Source organism: Capsicum annuum, chromosome 3 (genome assembly GCF_002878395.1).
Source record: "Capsicum annuum cultivar UCD-10X-F1 chromosome 3, UCD10Xv1.1, whole genome shotgun sequence".
NCBI classification, from domain to species: Eukaryota; Viridiplantae; Streptophyta; class Magnoliopsida; order Solanales; family Solanaceae; genus Capsicum; species Capsicum annuum.
Window position 1 is genome coordinate 42506773 of NC_061113.1, and position 20244 is coordinate 42527016.

At 31.5% G+C, this 20244-nt stretch overlaps 1 protein-coding gene and 1 non-coding gene across 2 annotated transcripts; both read left to right on the plus strand.

Moving 5' to 3' along the window:
- The first annotated feature begins 7105 nt into the window (after positions 1–7105).
- On the plus strand, positions 7106–7215 carry LOC124897330. Its single transcript, XR_007054052.1, has one exon. It is a non-coding gene; the product is annotated as a small nucleolar RNA R71 (small nucleolar RNA).
- Positions 7216–17941: 10726 nt separating this feature from the next.
- Positions 17942–20081, plus strand: LOC107866360 (piriformospora indica-insensitive protein 2). The gene has a single exon (XM_016712454.2). The coding sequence runs from the start codon at positions 18527–18529 to the stop codon at positions 19895–19897; it is 1371 nt and encodes a 456-aa protein (XP_016567940.1). The 5' UTR covers positions 17942–18526; the 3' UTR covers positions 19898–20081.
- Positions 20082–20244: the final 163 nt, after the last annotated feature.

Genomic DNA, 20244 nt, shown 5'->3' on the forward strand with positions numbered 1-20244 from the left:
TAAAACAAATAGAGTACAAAGAATGAAATTCCACCACCACACACCTAAAATAAAGCACTATCCCAGTTCTTGCAAAATAAGTCGAGTACGAGGTGGGGAGCAACTCCCTGGTCATATCCTATCCATATCATCATTAAATTCTGGACCATAAGCCTCCACTCCCAAGTCTAGATCATTATCTTCTACATCTACCTCCTCTAACTCTAAATTTGAATCACGTAGTCGACGCTCCTCTTCAGTAAACATATCATCATTAATCGACTCTATGAAATCAGGGTCTATCCGCAGCATGGTTCTCACATGATGACCAAGAAAATAGTCCAACTCTACAACTCTAATCTCCTGCTGGGTAGATGGATGCCCACCAATCCACAACTGAAGCATTTGTAGCCTATACATTCAGGCAGTGATCTTATCATTCCGAGCCTGACGCTCGAGCATAGTCAATGCACAACTATAAACTGGACTCTCCTTAGTATGGGATACATCAATAGGGTAGGTGTCCACAAGTAGCCTATAGTACAGGTCCTCTTACTATACCCTCTGATCTCGTAGGAATCTTGTCAGTAAGCCCCTAAAGCCATACCTTTACTCCAAACGAAGACACGTCCTTTTTATAGCTAAGAAAATTACTGCACCTACATTCATATCAATATCATCATGCATTAAGGCATAAATAAGACATACCTTATCACGTGTCACATCAGTCAGGTGTGTCACCTGTATGAGACAAGTGTAAATAATTTTCACCCGAATTCGAGCCTCCCTGTTCATCTGATTGAAGGGTAATATGAGGTGAATGCCTCTTTCTTTCTTGTTGTTCTATCTTGCTGTCGAGTGATTGCTGTACAACAAATAGCGAATATCGGCATATGGTGGTTCGATATTCATCAACTTCAGCGGCTCAATATCAACTTCAGAAGTACCAAGAAGAATATTCAATTAATGCGCAGTGAAAGTGTCAACCTATCCTCGTATCTTGACTTCTGAGTCCTTATCTCATGGGTCCCATTTAGCATAGAATTCCCTGACAAGGCTCAAGCTGCACTCATGAGGCTATGCGAACAAGAAGTCCATGTGTAACTCTTCTATCCGGCGTACAATACTGGAAAACTCTCTCTCCCAGTGAATGAATTGCTCAGCCGTATACTTAGACTCATCATTCTTTGAATATCATTTATGTCCAGCCTCCATAACCCATCTAGTGCCATACCTCCTCGCTTGACCATGTGAAAGAAGTAGAGGGTGAGACGCACTACAACTTTGTCTATTCCTTTTCCTTGCTAACTCAGAAGGTCCTGCCTTGGCCTTGCCCTTTTTTTGTTAACTAGACATATGTCTATTAAACAAAACATGAAGAAACCATATCAAATAGGGCGAGCATGTTGAACTAGCAAACACTAAGTGTGTGAAGAGTGGTTAAGACACCCCATACATAGTTGCTAATCCAAGTGCGTGGGTAGAAAAACTGAGGTACTCAGACTTTCCCGCAATTATCAATATGCAGAGCACACTATCCCATATATCCCAACAAATTAAAATCATCTTTCTTTTAAAATATAATACATACAGTAATCCTAACTTCATCAAACATAACTTGAAAAGTATATAATTTGATATTGCAAGATGATTTCACCAATATGTACTCATACATTTTCTTACGGCAACACATTTGCACACGGACATGCATGATTTCATATAAACTTTGTCCAATGGCACTCTTATCGCAACATCATAACAAGCACTAAGTGTACGGAGATTTGCGAAACCATCCCATACTTAATTGATAATATGGTAGTACAACGGGACCAGTGCAAGGTACTTAGACTTCCCTCATCATCAAAACACATCTCACAAACTAATCAAGGTCCAACTACTCCACCCATATGATTCTGAACAATTTACATTCATACAAATAGCCTATAAATGTAATATGCCACAAAAAGTCATTAACTAATAGTTTCTTACATCAATGAATAAGCACTAACTAAAAATATTCTCATAATTCATGTAGTACAACATCATATCTCCACAGTAAAAATCAACTATAAACTCCAAGTAGGGCTAACATTTCATCATTTCTTGCAATCCAAATAAGTAAAGGAATGAAGAGTGGAGTACTTACCTCAATGGTCTAAAAGAAGATGAAGAATATGCTCCTCTTTGCTTAAGTGAAGAGAACAAAAGTGAGAGAAGAGTATTTAACTATAGGGATTCATTCCTGTACACTTAAAGAAAAGCGACAAAATAACATAAGAAAAAGTGAATTGCCTCTCACTCAGCGCCTTAGTTTTGGTCGTGACATGACACCTTTTTTTTTATATATTTTTCATTCTTTTCTATTTTGTTTTTATTTTTGTTTTAACAACAAAGAAATAAACTACGCTATTACATTACATTTGTCGGTTGCCTCCCATACAGTGCCTTAGTTAACGTCATGGCATGACCCAACTCAATCTTCACTCATCTACAAAGGTGATGGACATATTATGTCGATCACCAAGATGAGCCTAATACTGCTTCACTCTCTATCCATTCACCATAAAATTTTCATTTTTCTCCTTGTTTCATAGCTCAACAGCTCCATGACTCATCATTCTCACTACTTCAAATAGCCCAGACCACTTGGACCCTAGCTTACCTGGAAACAACTTCAATCTTGAATTGAATAGTAAAATAAGTTATCCAAGTACAAAAGCTCGATGTAGAATCTACTTATCATGCCATTGCCTGGTGTTTTCTTTGTACAATTTAGCATTCTCATAAACATGAAAATGAAACTCACCAAGTTTATTTAGTTTGAGTAATCTCTTCTCACCAGTCGCCTTCATATCGAGATTCAATTTCTTAACTGCCTAATATGCTTGATGCTCAAGCTCCACAGTCAAGTGTCATGCTTTCCCATATACCAAGTGATATAGAGCGGTTCCAATGAGCTTATTATAGGCTGTCCTATATGCCCATAGTGCATTATTTAGCTTTTTCGACCAATCCTTACGCTGTCCATTAACCATCTTCTGGAATATCTGCGTGATTTCTTGATTAGAGACCTCTACTTAGCGACCGATTTACGGGTGATATTCCATGGCTACCTTATGCCTAACACCATATTTAGCCAACATATTTTTAAACCAAGTGTTAACAAAATACGTACCTCCATCACTGATAATAGCTCTGGGTATACCAAAACGAGAGAAGACATACTTCTTCACAAACTTCATCACCACTCTCGAGTCATTCATAGGGAAGGCAGTAGCTTTTACCCACTTAGATACGTAATCGACTGCCACTAGGATATATAAATTTCCACATGATGGTGAAAATGGTCCCATAAAATCTATCCCCCAAACATCGAATACCTCAACCTCAAGACTGTTGTTTAGGGGCATCTCATGGCGCCTTTATATTGTAATTAATCGCTGACATTGATCACACCCTCTTACAAAGGAAATTGCATCTTTGAACAATTTTGGCCAAAAGAAACCTGATTGTAGCACCTCTCTAGATGTTCGTTCACCCCCATGATAGCCTCTATAAGAAGATGAATGACATTTTTATAGAACTTGATTAGATTTAGATTCAGAAATACATCAATGCACAATCCCATCAACACCCTATTTGAAAAGATAGGGCTCATTCCATATGTATGCATAAGAATCATGTAACAGCTTCTTCCTCTGTTGACTGGTAACTTCGAAAGGGTAAAAACCATACACTAACAAATTCACAATATCTACATACCAAGGAATCTCAACCATATAAAGTGCCAAAAATTTCTCATCTGGAAACTCTTCATTGATGCATAAAGCATCAACAACAACGTGATGATTCTCAGCTTCTTTTTTGTCACGAACTTTGAGATCAAATTCTTGGAGCAATAGAGTCCACCTGATCAACCTTGACTTTGCATTTTTTATTGAATAAATACCTGATAGCAGGATGGTTTGTGTGAACAATTACCTTGGTACCTACCAAGTATGATCTGAATTTGTCAAATACATAAACAAGTGCTTGCATCTTCTTTTCTGTGCTTTGTAATTTATCTGGGTATCATTTAAGATTTTTCTTGCATAATAAATAGAATGAAATACCTTGTATTTTTGCTGCCCCAAAACTACTCCAATAACTACATTACTGGCATCACATATCAACTCGAATGGTAATGCCCAGTCAGGAGAAATCAAGATGGGTGCTTAAGTCAGTTTTTTCTTCAAGCCTTCAAAAACTCTCTGACATTTTTCCAACAACTTACATATATGACTTGCAATCCTTAAAAAGTCTTGGATAAATCGCCTGTAAAATCCTACACGCCCAAGAAAACTCCTCATGCCCTTCATTGTCACAACATACAGTAGCTTTTTGATGACTTCAACTTTGGCTCTGTCAACGTCAATTCCTTTGTATGACACCTTATAACCAAGGACTATTCTTTTCTTAACAAAAAGTGGCACTTCTCCCAATTCAGTACAAGGTTCGTCTCCTCACAACGAGTTAAGACTCGATCTAGATTCTATAAGCACACATAAAATGAGTTACCATAAACAGAGAAGTCATCCATAAATACCTCGATAAATTATTTCACCATGTCATAGAAAATTGCTATCATTTATCTCTGAAACATTGTGGGTGCATTGCAAAGGCCAAACGGTATTCGTCTGAATGATACGTGCCATATGGACAGGTAAAGGTTGTCTTTTCTTGATCTTTTGATGCTATTGTGATCTAATTATACCTTGAGTATTCGTCTAAAAACCAATTGTATTTCTTCCCTACCAACCTGTCTAGCATTTGATCAATGAACAGTATATAGGATAATAATCTTTTCTGGTGACTTCATTCACCTTTCAGCAATCAATGTAAATCCTCCAACCAGTCACCAAACGAGTGAGAATCAGCTCATTAGCTTCGTTGGTCACCACAGTCATCCCACTTTTCTTTGGGATGCAGTGCATTGGGCTGACCCATTTACTGTCAGATATGGGATAGACAATTCCTGTATCAAGCCACTTGATGACTTCTTTTCGTACCACCTCTTTTATTATAAGATTCGATCTTCGTTGTTGCTACACACTTGATTTGTATCCCTCTTCCATATATGTATATTGTGCATACAAAAAGCTGGATTGATCCGTGTAATATTTAACATCTGCCATCTAATTGCCTGCTTTCTTCTTTTCAAAACTGCCAACTCTTATCTCACCTGCACATCAGACAAACTTGCAGACAAAATCACAGGCAAAGTATCATTGTTACCAAGTAATACATATTTTAAATGAGTAAAAAGAGCCTTGAGTTCTAATTTCAGTGCTTTATCAACAAATGTCTTGGGAGATGGGCCAATTGTTTTGTTCAACGGCTCAAAAATGACCACTTTCATATTAATTACTGCCAAATCCATGACTTAAACAAATTCAAGTGCCTCTACATCACCATAGAGATCATGTACCATCAAAGCTCGCTCCAATAGGTCATCAACAATAAAAGATGGAGCTCAGACTCAAGGTGTATAACCGATATAGAAGACAATTCTTCATATATGGCAGGCAACTTCATTGCCTTGTGCACATCGAAAACCTACACCTTGTCATGCGCTCTCATAGTCATCTTTACTGTAGCTACATCAATAAGGTATTTCCCAATTGCTAAGAATGGACATACCAAAATAAATAGAACGGCTAGGTCAGTATCAAAATTAAGAATAACAAAGTCTACTGGAAAAATTAGTGATCCCACTTACACCAATACGTCTTTAATAATTTTGTTAGGCCTAGCAAGAGATCTATCAGCTAACTATAAGATAATAGTAGTGGGTTTGGGACTCCCAAGACCAATCTTTCGGTACCACGATGTGGGCATGAGATTGATGCTCGCCCCTAAGTCAAATAAACCCCGAGCACTGATGGCTTGCCCAATGGTGATTTGCAAAGTAAAACTACCTAGATCTTTCAGCTTCTTAGGCAATTTGTTCTGAATCTTAGATGTACACTCCTCAGTAAGTGTTATTATAGCATACTCTGTCAAACAATTCTTGTTTTCCACTATGTCTTTCACATACTTTGCATACTTCAGAACACTCTGTAAAATATTAACAAGAGGAAAATTGACATGAACCTTCTTTAAAAGCTCCAAAAACTTCTTATAACTGGTCTCGTTTTTGTGCTTCCTAAGCCTTTGAGGGAAGGGTAGAGGTAAAGTCTTCTTCTCTACATGTGTTTCTTTACTTGCAGTTTTTTTCTCTACCACTTTTCCTTATTCTTTTTCGTATCAACATCAGTAGCTGCGAGACTTACATGCTCTGGTTCCTGCTACTTTAGCTGCAAACCGCTCCTAGTAGTGACTCCATTTACTTATTTTGGATTCTACTTATTATCACTAGGTAGACCTCACTAGGACCTAGTGTTCTGCGCTCCTACAATCTGACCAATTTGTATCTCCAAATTCTTCATAATCAACTATTGATTCTTCACGTCTATTGCTAACTATGCATGAGAAGATAGAAGTTGCTTCATCATCTCCTCTAAGTTGCTCGTTTGAGTTGTGATTACTTTGAACTTGTTGTTGATTTTGTTGTACCATCCCTTTATACTGATTGTTGTTCTGTGCCTGATTTCTACCCCATGAGAAATTATGACAGTTATTCTAGTTTGGATTATAGGTGTTACCAAAGTTTTGTTATCCCTGACGATTAGTATTGCCCACATAATTAACAAAATTTGGATAAACCGCACATTAATCTGTTCTATGCTCACTACTACCACAAACTTCACACCATGCATTTGCCTGTTGAATTGCATTTGCTGGAGATGCTGGCTGTGCAACCCCTAACTTCATACTATTGAACTGATTAGTAATCTAATTTTGTAGTACAACAAGTTAAGCTGATAACGCAGTGAAATAATCTACTTCTAATACACTTGCAACCTTTTTAAGAGCACTCCTCGAGTCAGCATGCCATTCAAGGTTCCCTTGTGAAATCCAATTCAGTAGTGTATATAATTCATCATATGTTTTCTCAATAGCTTGCCCCCCAGCTGCTGAATCAAAGAGAATCTTGGTATTTGGATCCAACCCCTCAATGAAAGTATGAACCAAAATATCATTAGACTAATGATGGTGAGGGCAATTTCTGAGCATACACTTGAATCTCTCCCAAGCTTAGTATAGATTTTCTTTTTTTTTTTTATGCTTAAAAATCAGAATCTTGTTTCTCAAACGTGTAGTCTTTCCCGATGAAAAGAATTGAATAATGAACTTCTGAGCCAAATCTTCCAAAGAAGTAATAGAGAGTGATGGTTCAGTATGTAACCACCCCTTCGTTTTCCCAATTAATGAAAAGAGAAAGACAGTCAGTCTGACATAATCAGTATTTACCCCAGTAGGAATGTATGTATCACTGATTTTTAGAAAGGTCTGTATATGCTGTTGTGGGTCTTCATGTGAAAATCTAGCAAATTGTTTGGCCGAATTCAGCAACTGCACCATATTTTTCTTTAATTCAAATCGACCACCTAACTCTGGCTTACGGATGCTATTAGTAACATCGTTTGTGAGTGGGATTGTTATCTCATGAACAAGTCTAGTAGTTTTTTGAGCAGGGGCAAATGGAATCACCGGTGCTGGAACATGTCTGGCATTTGGATCAACTGGATCAGTTGGATTAGTTGGATCAAGAAGATTAGGCTTTCTTTGTTCCGCCATTTGAACCTGCTGAATTGGATGATGAGCTCTTCGCCTCTGTTGAAATAACCGTTTTGGTTCTGAATAAGGCTCTACATACTCTTTATCTCTCGTCAGATCTGTATTCATCTAGTCCTGCAAAAGTCAGCCACTAAGATCAAGTCGTTAACACTTAAAAATAATTATCTAGAACCAAAAATTGATCAAATTACTAATTATAAAAGTCCCCATCAACGACACCAAAAACTTATTGCGGTCTAATGGACATGAAAGTGTACATGATTGTACAAGTAATATAGTTACTAGAATAGTTGAATATCGTATCCACGAGGACTATGCAACTAGCAATTCAACCAACTTTAGTTTCTGACAAGAATGTATTAAGTGCTTAAAAGTATCAAGAAGATTGTGAAGATTCAAAGTAAAATATAAATAATTAGGAAATAACAATATGCAACACTAGCAATATAAGCAGGGGTTGTAAATAATATTGATGAGAATTCCAGGGTTTAGACACTTTCGACAATCTTACAAATCCCTATTCTTATATTGTAGTTTGGTTGATTATCAGGTTATCGATTCCCAAGGTTTATAGTATGATCATGGTCTCCCGTCCTCTAATCTTCTACCTAAATTGGATATTACAACTACATCATTAAGCGGGGATGCAATATTCCAACTAGATACATGAAGCTATCTTTCTGCAAGTGAATCAAACAAGGCTTCTAGGTATATCCCTATCCTAAATGTTAATTGACATCCCTTATTTTATAAAAAAATAAGAACCTTGCTCCTAAATCTCTTCGTTCTATCCTATGATTCTCATCCCGAATTCATATAGGAATAGAGGTTTATTCTAATGGTGGCCACTCATCAAAATAATAAGCACAAGAGATTAAGAATAATCCATACGATATCCAACAAGAAACTACGATAAAGAATATCAAAGTGTAATCATGTCTTCGGCCTCAACCCTAGAATGTTTAGCCACTCATATTTGAATTCAACACTAAAAATGAATAATTAAACATACCCAAAAGTAATCTTTGACTAATGAAGTTCAAAGAACCCTAAGAAAAGTATTAACAGTATTCTTGCCTCTACAGTACGTGCCAAAGTGTTCCAATTGAGTTCAAGTGTTGGATTTTATACTAGGAGTAGTTTTACCTGTGCTGAAATATCCTTGTGTCGCGGGAGTCTGTCCACCGCAGTAGAGCCCGCGTTATCTACTCTGTAACTCCGGTGTAGAGCCCGCACCGCCCATGTTGGTCCGTTGTTCTGAGGCCCGCATCGCGGGCTAATAGCCTGCTCTCACTGGAAGTCATCTTCAATTATTTCACTAAGGCAAAGACCCCCTGCTCCAGGGTCCGCATCGCGGGCTAATCGTCCTTTCTCACTTGAAATTGCATCCAAAAATTTCACTCAGGCAAAAACACTCCTTTTGCTCCTCTACGTACTTTAGCATTCCAAGATCATTGCAAGTATCTTTTCCACTCATCTTATCAATCTTTCACTTGCTTACCATTATGCATCCCATTAAGTTAAAACTCATCAATAATCCATCCTGCATTACTAATCATATCTATTAGCTCAAATTATGCAATTGCACACTAAACACAATAGAAATACACATTTTAGCTCATAAAACTAGGCCTATTATGGGCGAATATTGGTGCTTGAATATATAAATACACTCAAGATCAGGTATGCTTAGTGTTATTCCATTAGAGAGAAAGGTATTTTTGAACCAAAAAACTAATAGAGGGTATTTTTGCTCCATTTCAGATAGTTCAAGGACATTTTTTATTTTTTTGGAATAAAAAATAATTATTTCAATTTACTTATTAAATTTATGAAATCAAGAAAATTTTATCATTCTTCTAATGCCACTCGTATCATTAAATGACTAAATACAATAAGTATTAATAGTTAAATTTAAATTTCTAAAGCATAATTAGTAAAATTAGTTTAATAAAATAAATTCTTAATAAATGATTTTTCAAGGAAAATGTCAAGTTAACATGAACTAAGGAAAACAAAATGGAAGGAATATAATAGCCAAAAGGTATAGGTAGCATTTGTTTAGGATGAATTTTAACATCTCAGTTGATTGAGTATCCAAACTTTTATTTTATTGTTGAAAATTCAGTTCTCCCACCTTATAATTCCCTTCCTTATTTCACATTCCCTACCCCCAGTTGTTTTAAAAAAACATTTGTTTAAAAGTTTTCTTTAATCCAGTAAATTTGGGTACTGATTAAGCCATATATTTGTTTTTTTTTTCAAAATTAAAAAGCGCCTATAATGCGCTTTAACTATGTAAAATGGTGCAAAAATACCCTCCGTCCAACTATTGGGTCTAAAATACCCTTCTCGTCATGTATTGGGCCTAAAATACCCTTCTCACCTACCTATTGGGCCTAAAGTGTTCTTCCCGTCTATCTATTGGGCCTATTTTGTCCTTTTATTTTGGTAAATTACAGGAAAAGACCATCCTTAAAACTTAATTACATAAATAATTGTACTTTTCCAATATTACAAATATATATATATATATATATATATATATATATATATATATATTTCACATATAGTCATTTTAAAAAATCAGAAAAGATAATTATAATTTCTAATTTAATGTTATAACTAATTATCAATTCACCTTAACTTAAGAGATATATTTTCAATCTTCAAATTAAAAGTGAAAAAATAATCTCTGCTTTCAAATCTTTCTCTCTCTTATATTCAAAATTAAAATATTTTTAACATTCAAATACTTTTAAATAAACTAAGTATTCCATTATTTGCTCATGTACGTTTCATTTTGTTTTCATGTATATTAATCAACTAATATTATTTTATTATCGTGTATTTTTAATTCTAATGTAATGGGTTAACCATAATCTTTTATGGATAAATATTTATAGAATAAAAATTATTATGTTGAAAGTACAGATATACCATGTAGTTTTGTTGTATAAATATAATTTATGTCAAAGTCAGATTATTATTATATTTTTGATATAATTTATGGAATAAATATTCATGGTATATCTCATTATGTCGGAAGTACTTTTCTTGTTAAAAAATTATTTATTAAATATAAATATATATTTCCAGTATTACATGGTATAAAATTTTATATCTAAAATATACAATATATGTTTATGGTATAAATATAATTTATATGGTATAAATATAATTTGTATGGTATAAATATACCATGTATTTTTATGATATAAATATAATTTGTATAATGTATAAATATACCATGAATTTGTATGTTATAAATATTCCATATATTTTCATGAAGGCATAATGAAAACAGACAATAAAAATGAAAAATGTAAGATTTTTATTTAGTGTATAAAAAATAAATTAACAAAGGTTCCATAAAAATAGGCAATAAATAAGAAATATGAAAATTTAATATATAAATATTTTTCTATATATTGAAATTTACTATAAAAGTAAATATTTTATATGCTATATCTGACAACCAACTAACACGGCTATGTATTTGTAATATGTTTTTTAAAATTGCTATTTATGTTTTTTTTTTTTACTTATCAGATCAATTTAAAATGATGAAAAAATGATATTGTGCACTATTTATTTTTTTAATATTAATAAAAATAATAAGAATTTTATGTAGTTTAATAAAGATAAGTTGTATTATTATATAATTTTTTCTTCAATAAAAGGGCAAAATAGCCCAATAGGTAGATGGAAAGGGCATTTTAAGCCCAATATGTAGACATGATGGATATTTTATACCAATAGATAGATGAAAGACATTTTTATACTAATTCACTAGTTAAAGGGCATTTTAGGTTCTTTTCCGTCTTCAAAATAATATGCACAGGAAATTGATGTCAATGTTTGGTTATATAATTTTACTAGTTAACTTCGACTGCGCGAAATACGTCACTAAGTTTTAAAATAATAGAATATTTAATTTTCAAGTAATAAAAGTAATTCTAATAAAAAATAATTATAATAAAATATAATTTCCTTAGATAACGTTTCTAGATACCATTAGAACTCATGTGTGAAGCTTATATAATCTATTGAAATAAGAATTGTTCCCTACTTTTTGAAAAACTCTTTTAACATAACTTGTAATCAAGAAAAGATTAAGATCAATTACAGAACTTAAACTAAAAAAAATAGCATAAGCAAAATTATGATGTAATATCCGCTTCACATCTAAATTGTTCTAATAACTATAAGAATTAATACAATAACTGAAATATAACACATTAATGGATTAAAGGAAGAAAAAAGTGATTTAAAATGTTTCTTTAAAAAAATAATTTAAAATGACAAAACAAAACAGTGGAGATCACATAATCCTCTATCTATGGTGCAAATACAGGGTGCAAAAGAGAAAAATAGAAGAACATTTATAGTAATACAAATGGTATAGAAAACACTAAGAAATTGAATTATCGTTTTGAGGTTAATGGATGCCACGGTATAATTATTAGCGGCCTTCATAAAATAATGTTGAGGAATTGAAAACGATATAGTGGTATATATACTCACAATATACTAATGAAAGCTTTGAAATAATTGATAAAATTGTTATTATGTGATTAGGATATTACAGATTCAAATCGTGGAAAACAGTCTTTTGTAAAAATACAGGGTAAGATTGCGTAATAATAGATCCTTCTAATTCGACTCTTTCTTGAACCTTGCATAGCTAGTAAAAGTTGTAGTACAAGAGATTATTTTTTAAATATCTCTCTCTATATATGAACATACTCTTGCAAATAAATGGCTAATAAATTGCATTTGCATTCCAAGTTCACCTTGCAATGGATAATTATGTATAACCATGGATGCAAAGTTGGTCTTAAGTTATAAGGGATTAGGGACCATCAATGAGGGAGTTTACATTATAAAGTATTAAGATAACTAATAGTATCATTTTTAATAGGATTTTAAGACGAATGATTATTATTCTATCAGTTTTATTTTCTTTAATATGTCCAAATCAAAAAGAAGTTATACCGATTATGGTGAATGGTTATGAAAATAAATAAACATCGTGAAGAAAAGACTCGTTATTACGTGCGACTTTTATTTTCTCTTTTACAAGTTTTCGTTGCAAACAATAAATCAAAAAAATGAATTACAAAAGAAAAAAGTTTCTGCCCACAAAGATGTATCACGTACTCTAACTTATGCTTAATCTCTAATGAAAGAAACTGATACATGCGGCCTTTTCAAACTGTTGCCTCTTTGTTGTGCTATACTCCTAATGCAAATAGTTCTTGGTTCTAACAATAAAGAAATTAAGAAACAAATTAAATGAGAGAAATTAACATAGGATGTTTACTAAAAATACTATGTTTGATAGTTGTTAATTCTATATATACTAATGTAGAACATTAACTTTAATATATTTGCACAAGGAAAAATGAACCAAAAAAATATTTCTAACGAAAGACAAAAGAAAAAAGAATGTAGAATAGAGAAATTGGAAGAAACAATGGCAGGCGGCAACACTAATTTCGGCTTCTTCAACGCCAAATTTGCTAGTTTTTTATCGGATGTCCCATAAGGACCGTCAGAGATTTGCTAGTGTAGTAAATTTTTTCCTTTTTTTCGTACAGTTTCTTTTCTATTCTACTCTAACCTTATTATTCTTCCATTTCTCCTTCGTTAAATTCTCCCTTCACTATGAAATATTATCTCCGTTCAAATCACAAAATAGAGTTTTCCTTGCTCTCATCCTAATTTGATATGAATTTCATAAATAGATTGATACTTTTTTCACATAATTCTTCTTGATGTTGACACTCAAATCACTTTTCCTCTAAAATGCTGAATGAAAATAAATTCTTTTCTCTGTATGTATCTCTTTGTTTGAAAAATTCTACTGCAGCATCATCTCATGAAGCCTTTTATCTTAAAGAAAAATGTTTGTCCCAGGACCTTTTTCATTACACGCAAAATATATCTTCAGAAAAAGTAAGATAATCTTTTAGTTTTCTTACAGAAATCACTCTCAGAAAGCCCATTGTTGTTGGTTATACATATACGCTCACCCTTCTATTTTATATAATAATAATAATGATAAATAAACTGTTATGGAAAATGAAAGGCTTTTGGCCATTTCATCTTTCATATACATAAACGTGCATTCCTATTTAATGAGTATTTTAATTAGACATGATTCCTTAGTGATTTCATCTCTCATTATTTAATTCTTAGTTGTAACTTATATCTCATTTAAATTCATTAATATTCTTAATTACCAAATAAGTGAGATTATAGAGATGACTTTTTAATAAAAGTAATTGAGAAAAATGAAAAAAAGAGCCAAAATTGAGAAAAAAGAAAAATAGGAATGGAAGTTTTAGAAGTATGCCACATCAGCATGCTTCTAAGTCTCCTTTACATATATACTATAAGTGCAAGGCCCGTGTCAGCACGGGCCCAACAGTAGAATATGTGGATTGTAATTTTTAAATTTTAGAATTTATCTTGGAGTAGAAAGTTTGAACAGTAGAATATTTTCATTAGTATGATTGAGCTGAGGGGATCACAATTGAAACCTTTTTTTAACCTTCTTATTGAATTTTGCGATCAGAAATATAAAGAAAGAAGAGGCGTAAATTTGATGAAATAACTTAAATCAAATATCCAGTAGATTATTGATTTTCAATATCGCAAAGATTAAGAGTCATGTAAACTTACCCGATAAAGAGAATACACACCTTAGATTCGCTATTGTTTTGTTTAATTATTATTTTTAACACAGGAAAAGAGTGTTGTTTTTTAATAGAGAAGGAAGAGTTGAGATTTTATTTTCTTTATTTTATTTTTAAAATAGAGAAATGTTAATTAATATTGAGGAGCTATAAAAAGTTGAGAAAGATGGCTACACATATTTGATAGAAAATTTGCTAATGTTAAGAAAGTGTGAAATATTTGGTAGCAAATTTGTGATAGATACAGATTTTTTGTACCTAAATTTACTTTATTTATATTTAAATTAGTTTGTAAAAATCTTTTGCAAATAATCTTTATACTTCTTTTCTTTAATTTCTTTAAAATATAGTAATAAAATTCACTTATACTTTATTTTTCTCACACTTTACTACATGCATTTTTATACTCTTTAAATCTTATTATGCCATTTTACCCTCTTTAAATATCACTGTACATTAAAATCACGATTGAAGCAGCTGAAGCAGAAATCAGTCAATTTTTTTTTGTTAATTATTATTATTTACAGTACTTTTTATTTTCATTTTCAAATAATATATGTTGCCTTATATCTTCTTTTGTCCCGTCCCAATTCATGTGACACTAATATAATTTTGATAGTCAATCAAATATTTTATGTTGACATATCATTTTGTTATTCTTATTTTTCTAATACATAAATAACTTATAATAAGGAGTGATATAGTAAAATCATCGTTCAAAAGACGAAAAATTAATTTAAAACATTAAGAGTTAATTTCTCATTTTATGTCTATTTTATTTTTCATTAAATATTATTTATTTTCTTAATACCTAGATGACGCGTAATAATTAATTAAGAGCGATTGATTATGTTATTACTATAAAAATTAATATAATTTTATCATATCCAATAGTAATCATTGATAATTTATGAAAATAGTATATTAATTAAATACGGGATGCTATATTTGCATATGCAAAATATGATATTAAACATTATTGGATAGTGCATTATATTTATCTTTCACAATAATAAAATTTTGCTATATATTTTTTTTTATTTCTTTTTAACTTGATACATATTGACCCAACACAAATTATAAGAAAATATTCATTAGAAATTTATTTTATTAAATTAAATTTATTAATTTTCTATTTAAAAATTTAAAGTTAAGTTTAAATATTAGTATTTCTATATAAGAAAAAAATAATTTTAAAATTTAAATTTACTAAAATAAATAAATAAAAAGATTAATTTTATATATAAAATTCAATTAAAATAATAAAATTGATTTACTCTAAATATTTAGTTGCAATTAATTAAGATAATTTTTTATTTTGTCATGATTTATGCCGCACCGATAAAATTTTGAGAGTTGAATAGAACTTTTATCTATTTTTAAAAAAATATTTGAACTTGTTAATTATTGTGATTTATAATAATTTTACTTAATTATAAAATAATATATTTACTCCTTGTGTTCCAATTTATGTAGCTTCGATATAATTTTGAGAGTCAACTAAAATTTTTATATATCTTTTAAATATTTGAAGTTGTTAATTATTATGATTTGCAGTATTTCTTATTTTATCTCAATTTATGTGGCATTGCTAAAATAATGAGAGTCAATAAAATTTCTATATGTCTTTTAAATATTTTAAGTTATTAATTATTGTGATTTGTGGTAACAAATTAGTTTTGAACATGATAGTCAATTAAATAAATAATTTTTTTTTACTTTCAATATTATTTATAGTTAATTAATATAAATTAATAGAATATATTAAATATTTAAATCATTATGATGAAACAATGAAATTATTATATATTGGGGTATGGTATGTAATTAAGTGGGAGTAGAGGATTTTTTTGGTAATTGCATAAGAGGTGGTCGAAACCACCTTTTAAGTTATTAATTATTGTGATTTGTGGTAACAAATTAGTTTTGAACATGATAGTCAATTAAATAAATAAAATTTTTTTACTTTCAATATTTAGTTATAGTTAATTAATATAAATTAATAGAATATATTAAATATTTAAACCATTATGATGAAAAAATAAAATTATTATACATTAGGATAAGTATGTAATTAAGTGGGAGTAGAGGGTTTTTGTGATAATTGCATAAGAGGTGGTCGAAACCACCTCAAAAAGTGTATCAATATAATATAAAAGTGTATCAATATGGTATAAAAGTGTATCAATTGAGTATAGAGACTACATGTGCCCAATTGGGCCATATGGGTAAAAAGGGAAATTAATTTAACCGACTGGTTACAGCATGTCCACCTTTTTAAATATGGGCCCATTTTTTTTTTTTAAATGGTCATCTCATGTCCTTTTCCCTTTAATATATTATAGATTATAGATATAGATATAGATATAGATATAAAAAATCAAAAGTAAAAATATCTTAAAAAAATACCTTCGTCTTTTTTGTTTATGAAAATGAAGTTTCTCCAACTCTACTTTTTTTTTTTTAATACAAATATTTATATTTTTAGTTTTATCAATAAAAGTCAATTAAAATAATAAAATTGATTTACTTTAAATATTTAGTTGCAATTAATTAATATAATTTTTTATTTTGTCATGATTTATGCCGCACCGATAAAATTTTGAGAGTTGAATAGAACTTTTATCAATTTTTTAAAAAATATTTTAACTTGTTAACTATTGTGATTTATAAATTTTTTTGCGTAATTATCAAATAATATATTTACTCCTTATTTCCCAATTTATGTGGCTTCGATACAATTTTGAGAGTCAACTAAATTTTTTATATATCTTTTAAATATTTGAAGTTGTTAATTATTATGATTTGCAGTACTTTTTCTTTTATCTCAATTTATGAGGTATTGCTAAAATAATGAGAGTCAATAAAATTTTTATATGTCTTTTAAATATTTTAAGTTATTAATTATTGTAATTTGTGGTAACAAATTAGTTTTGAACATGATAACCAATTAAATAAATAAATAAAATTTACTTCCAATATTTAGTTATAGTTAATTAATATAAATTAATAGAATATATTAAATATTTAAACCATTATGATAAAACAATAAAATTATTATATATTGAGATATGGTATGTAATTAAGTAAGAGTAAACTAGTTTTTTGGTAATTGCATAAGAGGTGGTCGAAACTATCTTTTCTATTTAATAGAAATATAGATTGGAATTTAACTTTTAAGTTGCTAGTGAAATGTCTGTGTTAATGACAAGAAAATTACAATCAAAAGGATGTGGTGAAATGGATAGAATTGCTACTTTCTTAATCAAACGTATCAGATTTGAGTGTTGAGTATGAAAAATTCTTGGAAGGAAATATTTCTCCCAAATAGGTCCTACATAATGTGAATTAAAATTAGTTGGGTTTTAATATATGTATTGAACACCGAACCATGTGAAACCAAAGAAAAATAAGGCCTATGAAAATTAAAGTAGGAGTACTTGTAAAGCTCTATTTCAAATAATGTTCCATTTTAATTTGTTTGCTATTCTTGGAAAAATTACAATCCATAAATGATTCACTGTAATATTTGTCGCTGAAGAAGAGGAAAAACATGACCTTTTTTTCATTCTTCTTCACGCAAGAACAGAGCTACCAACCAGTCAAGAAAAAGAATTGCAAAAATGTAACAGAAGCTTAAAGGACAGACAGGCAAAAAAGTGGCAAATCTGTCATTTGACTATAAAGGGTTGTTTGGTCGGAGGGGTAAGGGTTATAATTTCAAAATTAATTTTATAATGAATTAATCTCATATTTGATTGAGATAAAGTGCAGTGGTTGTATGACTATTCTTTTTTATTTTTAAAGATAAAATAACTAAACTCGAAACAGCAGATTTCGAAATAATTAATCAGAAATACTTGTTTCTGAAACAATCCCCCGAGGGGTACAGAACGTAGCACTGTAACAGTAAAGCAAATCTCTGCAAAGACCCAAGAAAAAAGACCTGTCTTTTTGATGCCATTCTTCTCTTTCTTTCTTTTTTTTTTTTTCAAGACAGACATACTCTTGATCTTCTCCCTCTTAAATACCGTTTATCACTACTCTTTTCTTGTCACAAACTTCACTGTTTCTCTTTTGTTTGTTTGTTGGTGGTTTGTTTTCTACAAAGCAAAACAACAACTATGGCATTCTTGTCTAATGTTCTTTTTCTGTACTTATGCTTTTTTTGGGCTAATGTTGTCATGTTTGTTTTTTCTCAGCCTATTGCTTTGAACATGGTGGAACAAGAAGCATTGTACAATGTTCTTGAATCCATTAACTCTGATGTTTCTTGGCGTTCTCTTTTCCCTGATGACCTTTGTTCTTCTTCTCCACATGGGGTTCTTTGTGACTACTTTGAACTTCAAGATAACTCCAGTACAACAACATTTACTGCTCATGTAACTGAGATTAGTCTTGGTTATGTTTCAGATTATGCTCCTAATCCACCTTGTACACCTAATAGTACACTCAATGCTTCACTTTTTGCACCTTTTACTTACCTTAGAAGGATTTTTGCTTACAAATGTTTTACTGAAAATGAGGTTTTGATAGACTTTGGATCTTTGCCTCCTTCTTTGGAGGAGTTGGTTTTTATGGAGAATAAGGGTCTTGTTGGTTCTTTGGGTGAAAAAGTTGGGAACTTGATGAGTTTGAGGAGGTTGGTTTTGAGTGGAAGTGGTGTTTCTGGGGAAATCCCAGATGGGATTGGTGGTTTGGTGAACTTAGAGCAGCTGACACTATCAAGAAACAGGATTGGTGGTGAAATTCCAGTGGGGTTGAAGACACTGAAGAAACTTAAGGTTCTTGATTTGAGTCAAAATGAGCTTCAAGAAAGTGTTCCTGAATCTATAGGGAATTTGACTCAACTTTTGAAAATTGACTTGAGCTACAACAAGCTTTTTGGGAAAATCCCTGAAAGTGTAAAAGGTTTGAAGAGTTTGGAGTTTTTGGACTTGAGTTACAATGGTTTTAGGAATCCTGGGGTTCCATTGTTTTTGGCTGAGTTGCCTAGTTTGAAGGAAGTGTACCTGAGTGGTAACTTTCTTGGAGGGGAAATTCCAGAAATATGGGAGAATCTTGGAGGTATTGTGGGGTTGGGATTATCAAGAACAGGACTAATTGGGAATATTCCTGTTTCAATGGGGGTGTACTTGAAAAACATAAGTTATTTGGGGCTTGATAATAACAAGTTGGAAGGGACACTGCCTGAAGAGTTTGGGGCATTGGAATATGTGAATGAGTTACATTTGGAGAACAACAATTTGAGTGGGAGACTTCCATTCTCTGCTAAATTTGTCTCTAAAGTTGGAGAAAAGTTGAAATTGGAAGGCAACACTCAACTCTGTGCAGATGAAGGATTGAAAATTCCTGATGTTAGTGTTAGCTTGAGTCTACTAAAATTGTGCAACAATGATCTTGTTAACAAGTCCGTTCCTTTCTCTGGGGCATCTTTAGTACTGTTGCCTGCTTCCCATGTCATTTTAGTTGGAATTTTGCTTCTCCTATGCTAGTAGACAATCTTGGACATATACTAACTAACGACTTTTTAAGTATAGGGAAATTTTTGAGTGTTGATAGAAGCTTTTGGGTTTTAGTAGAGTTCTGTTTCTGCATTTTTCATGTTGTGCGGTCACAAGGAGCAAAAACCAAGAGATGTAATAATAAGTTTTTAATTTAAGGAAAGTTCATATTGCATCATTTGTGGTTCTTTATTTTCAGTTTGTAACTGCAATGTTTTGTCTACTGTGTATGCAAAACAGATTGTTTGAATTGAATGTTATAGCACTCATGCCCCGACAAGCCACCACAACCCTACCGCCAAAGTTTGACTTTACTAAAAAAGTAAGAAAGGTTCTTT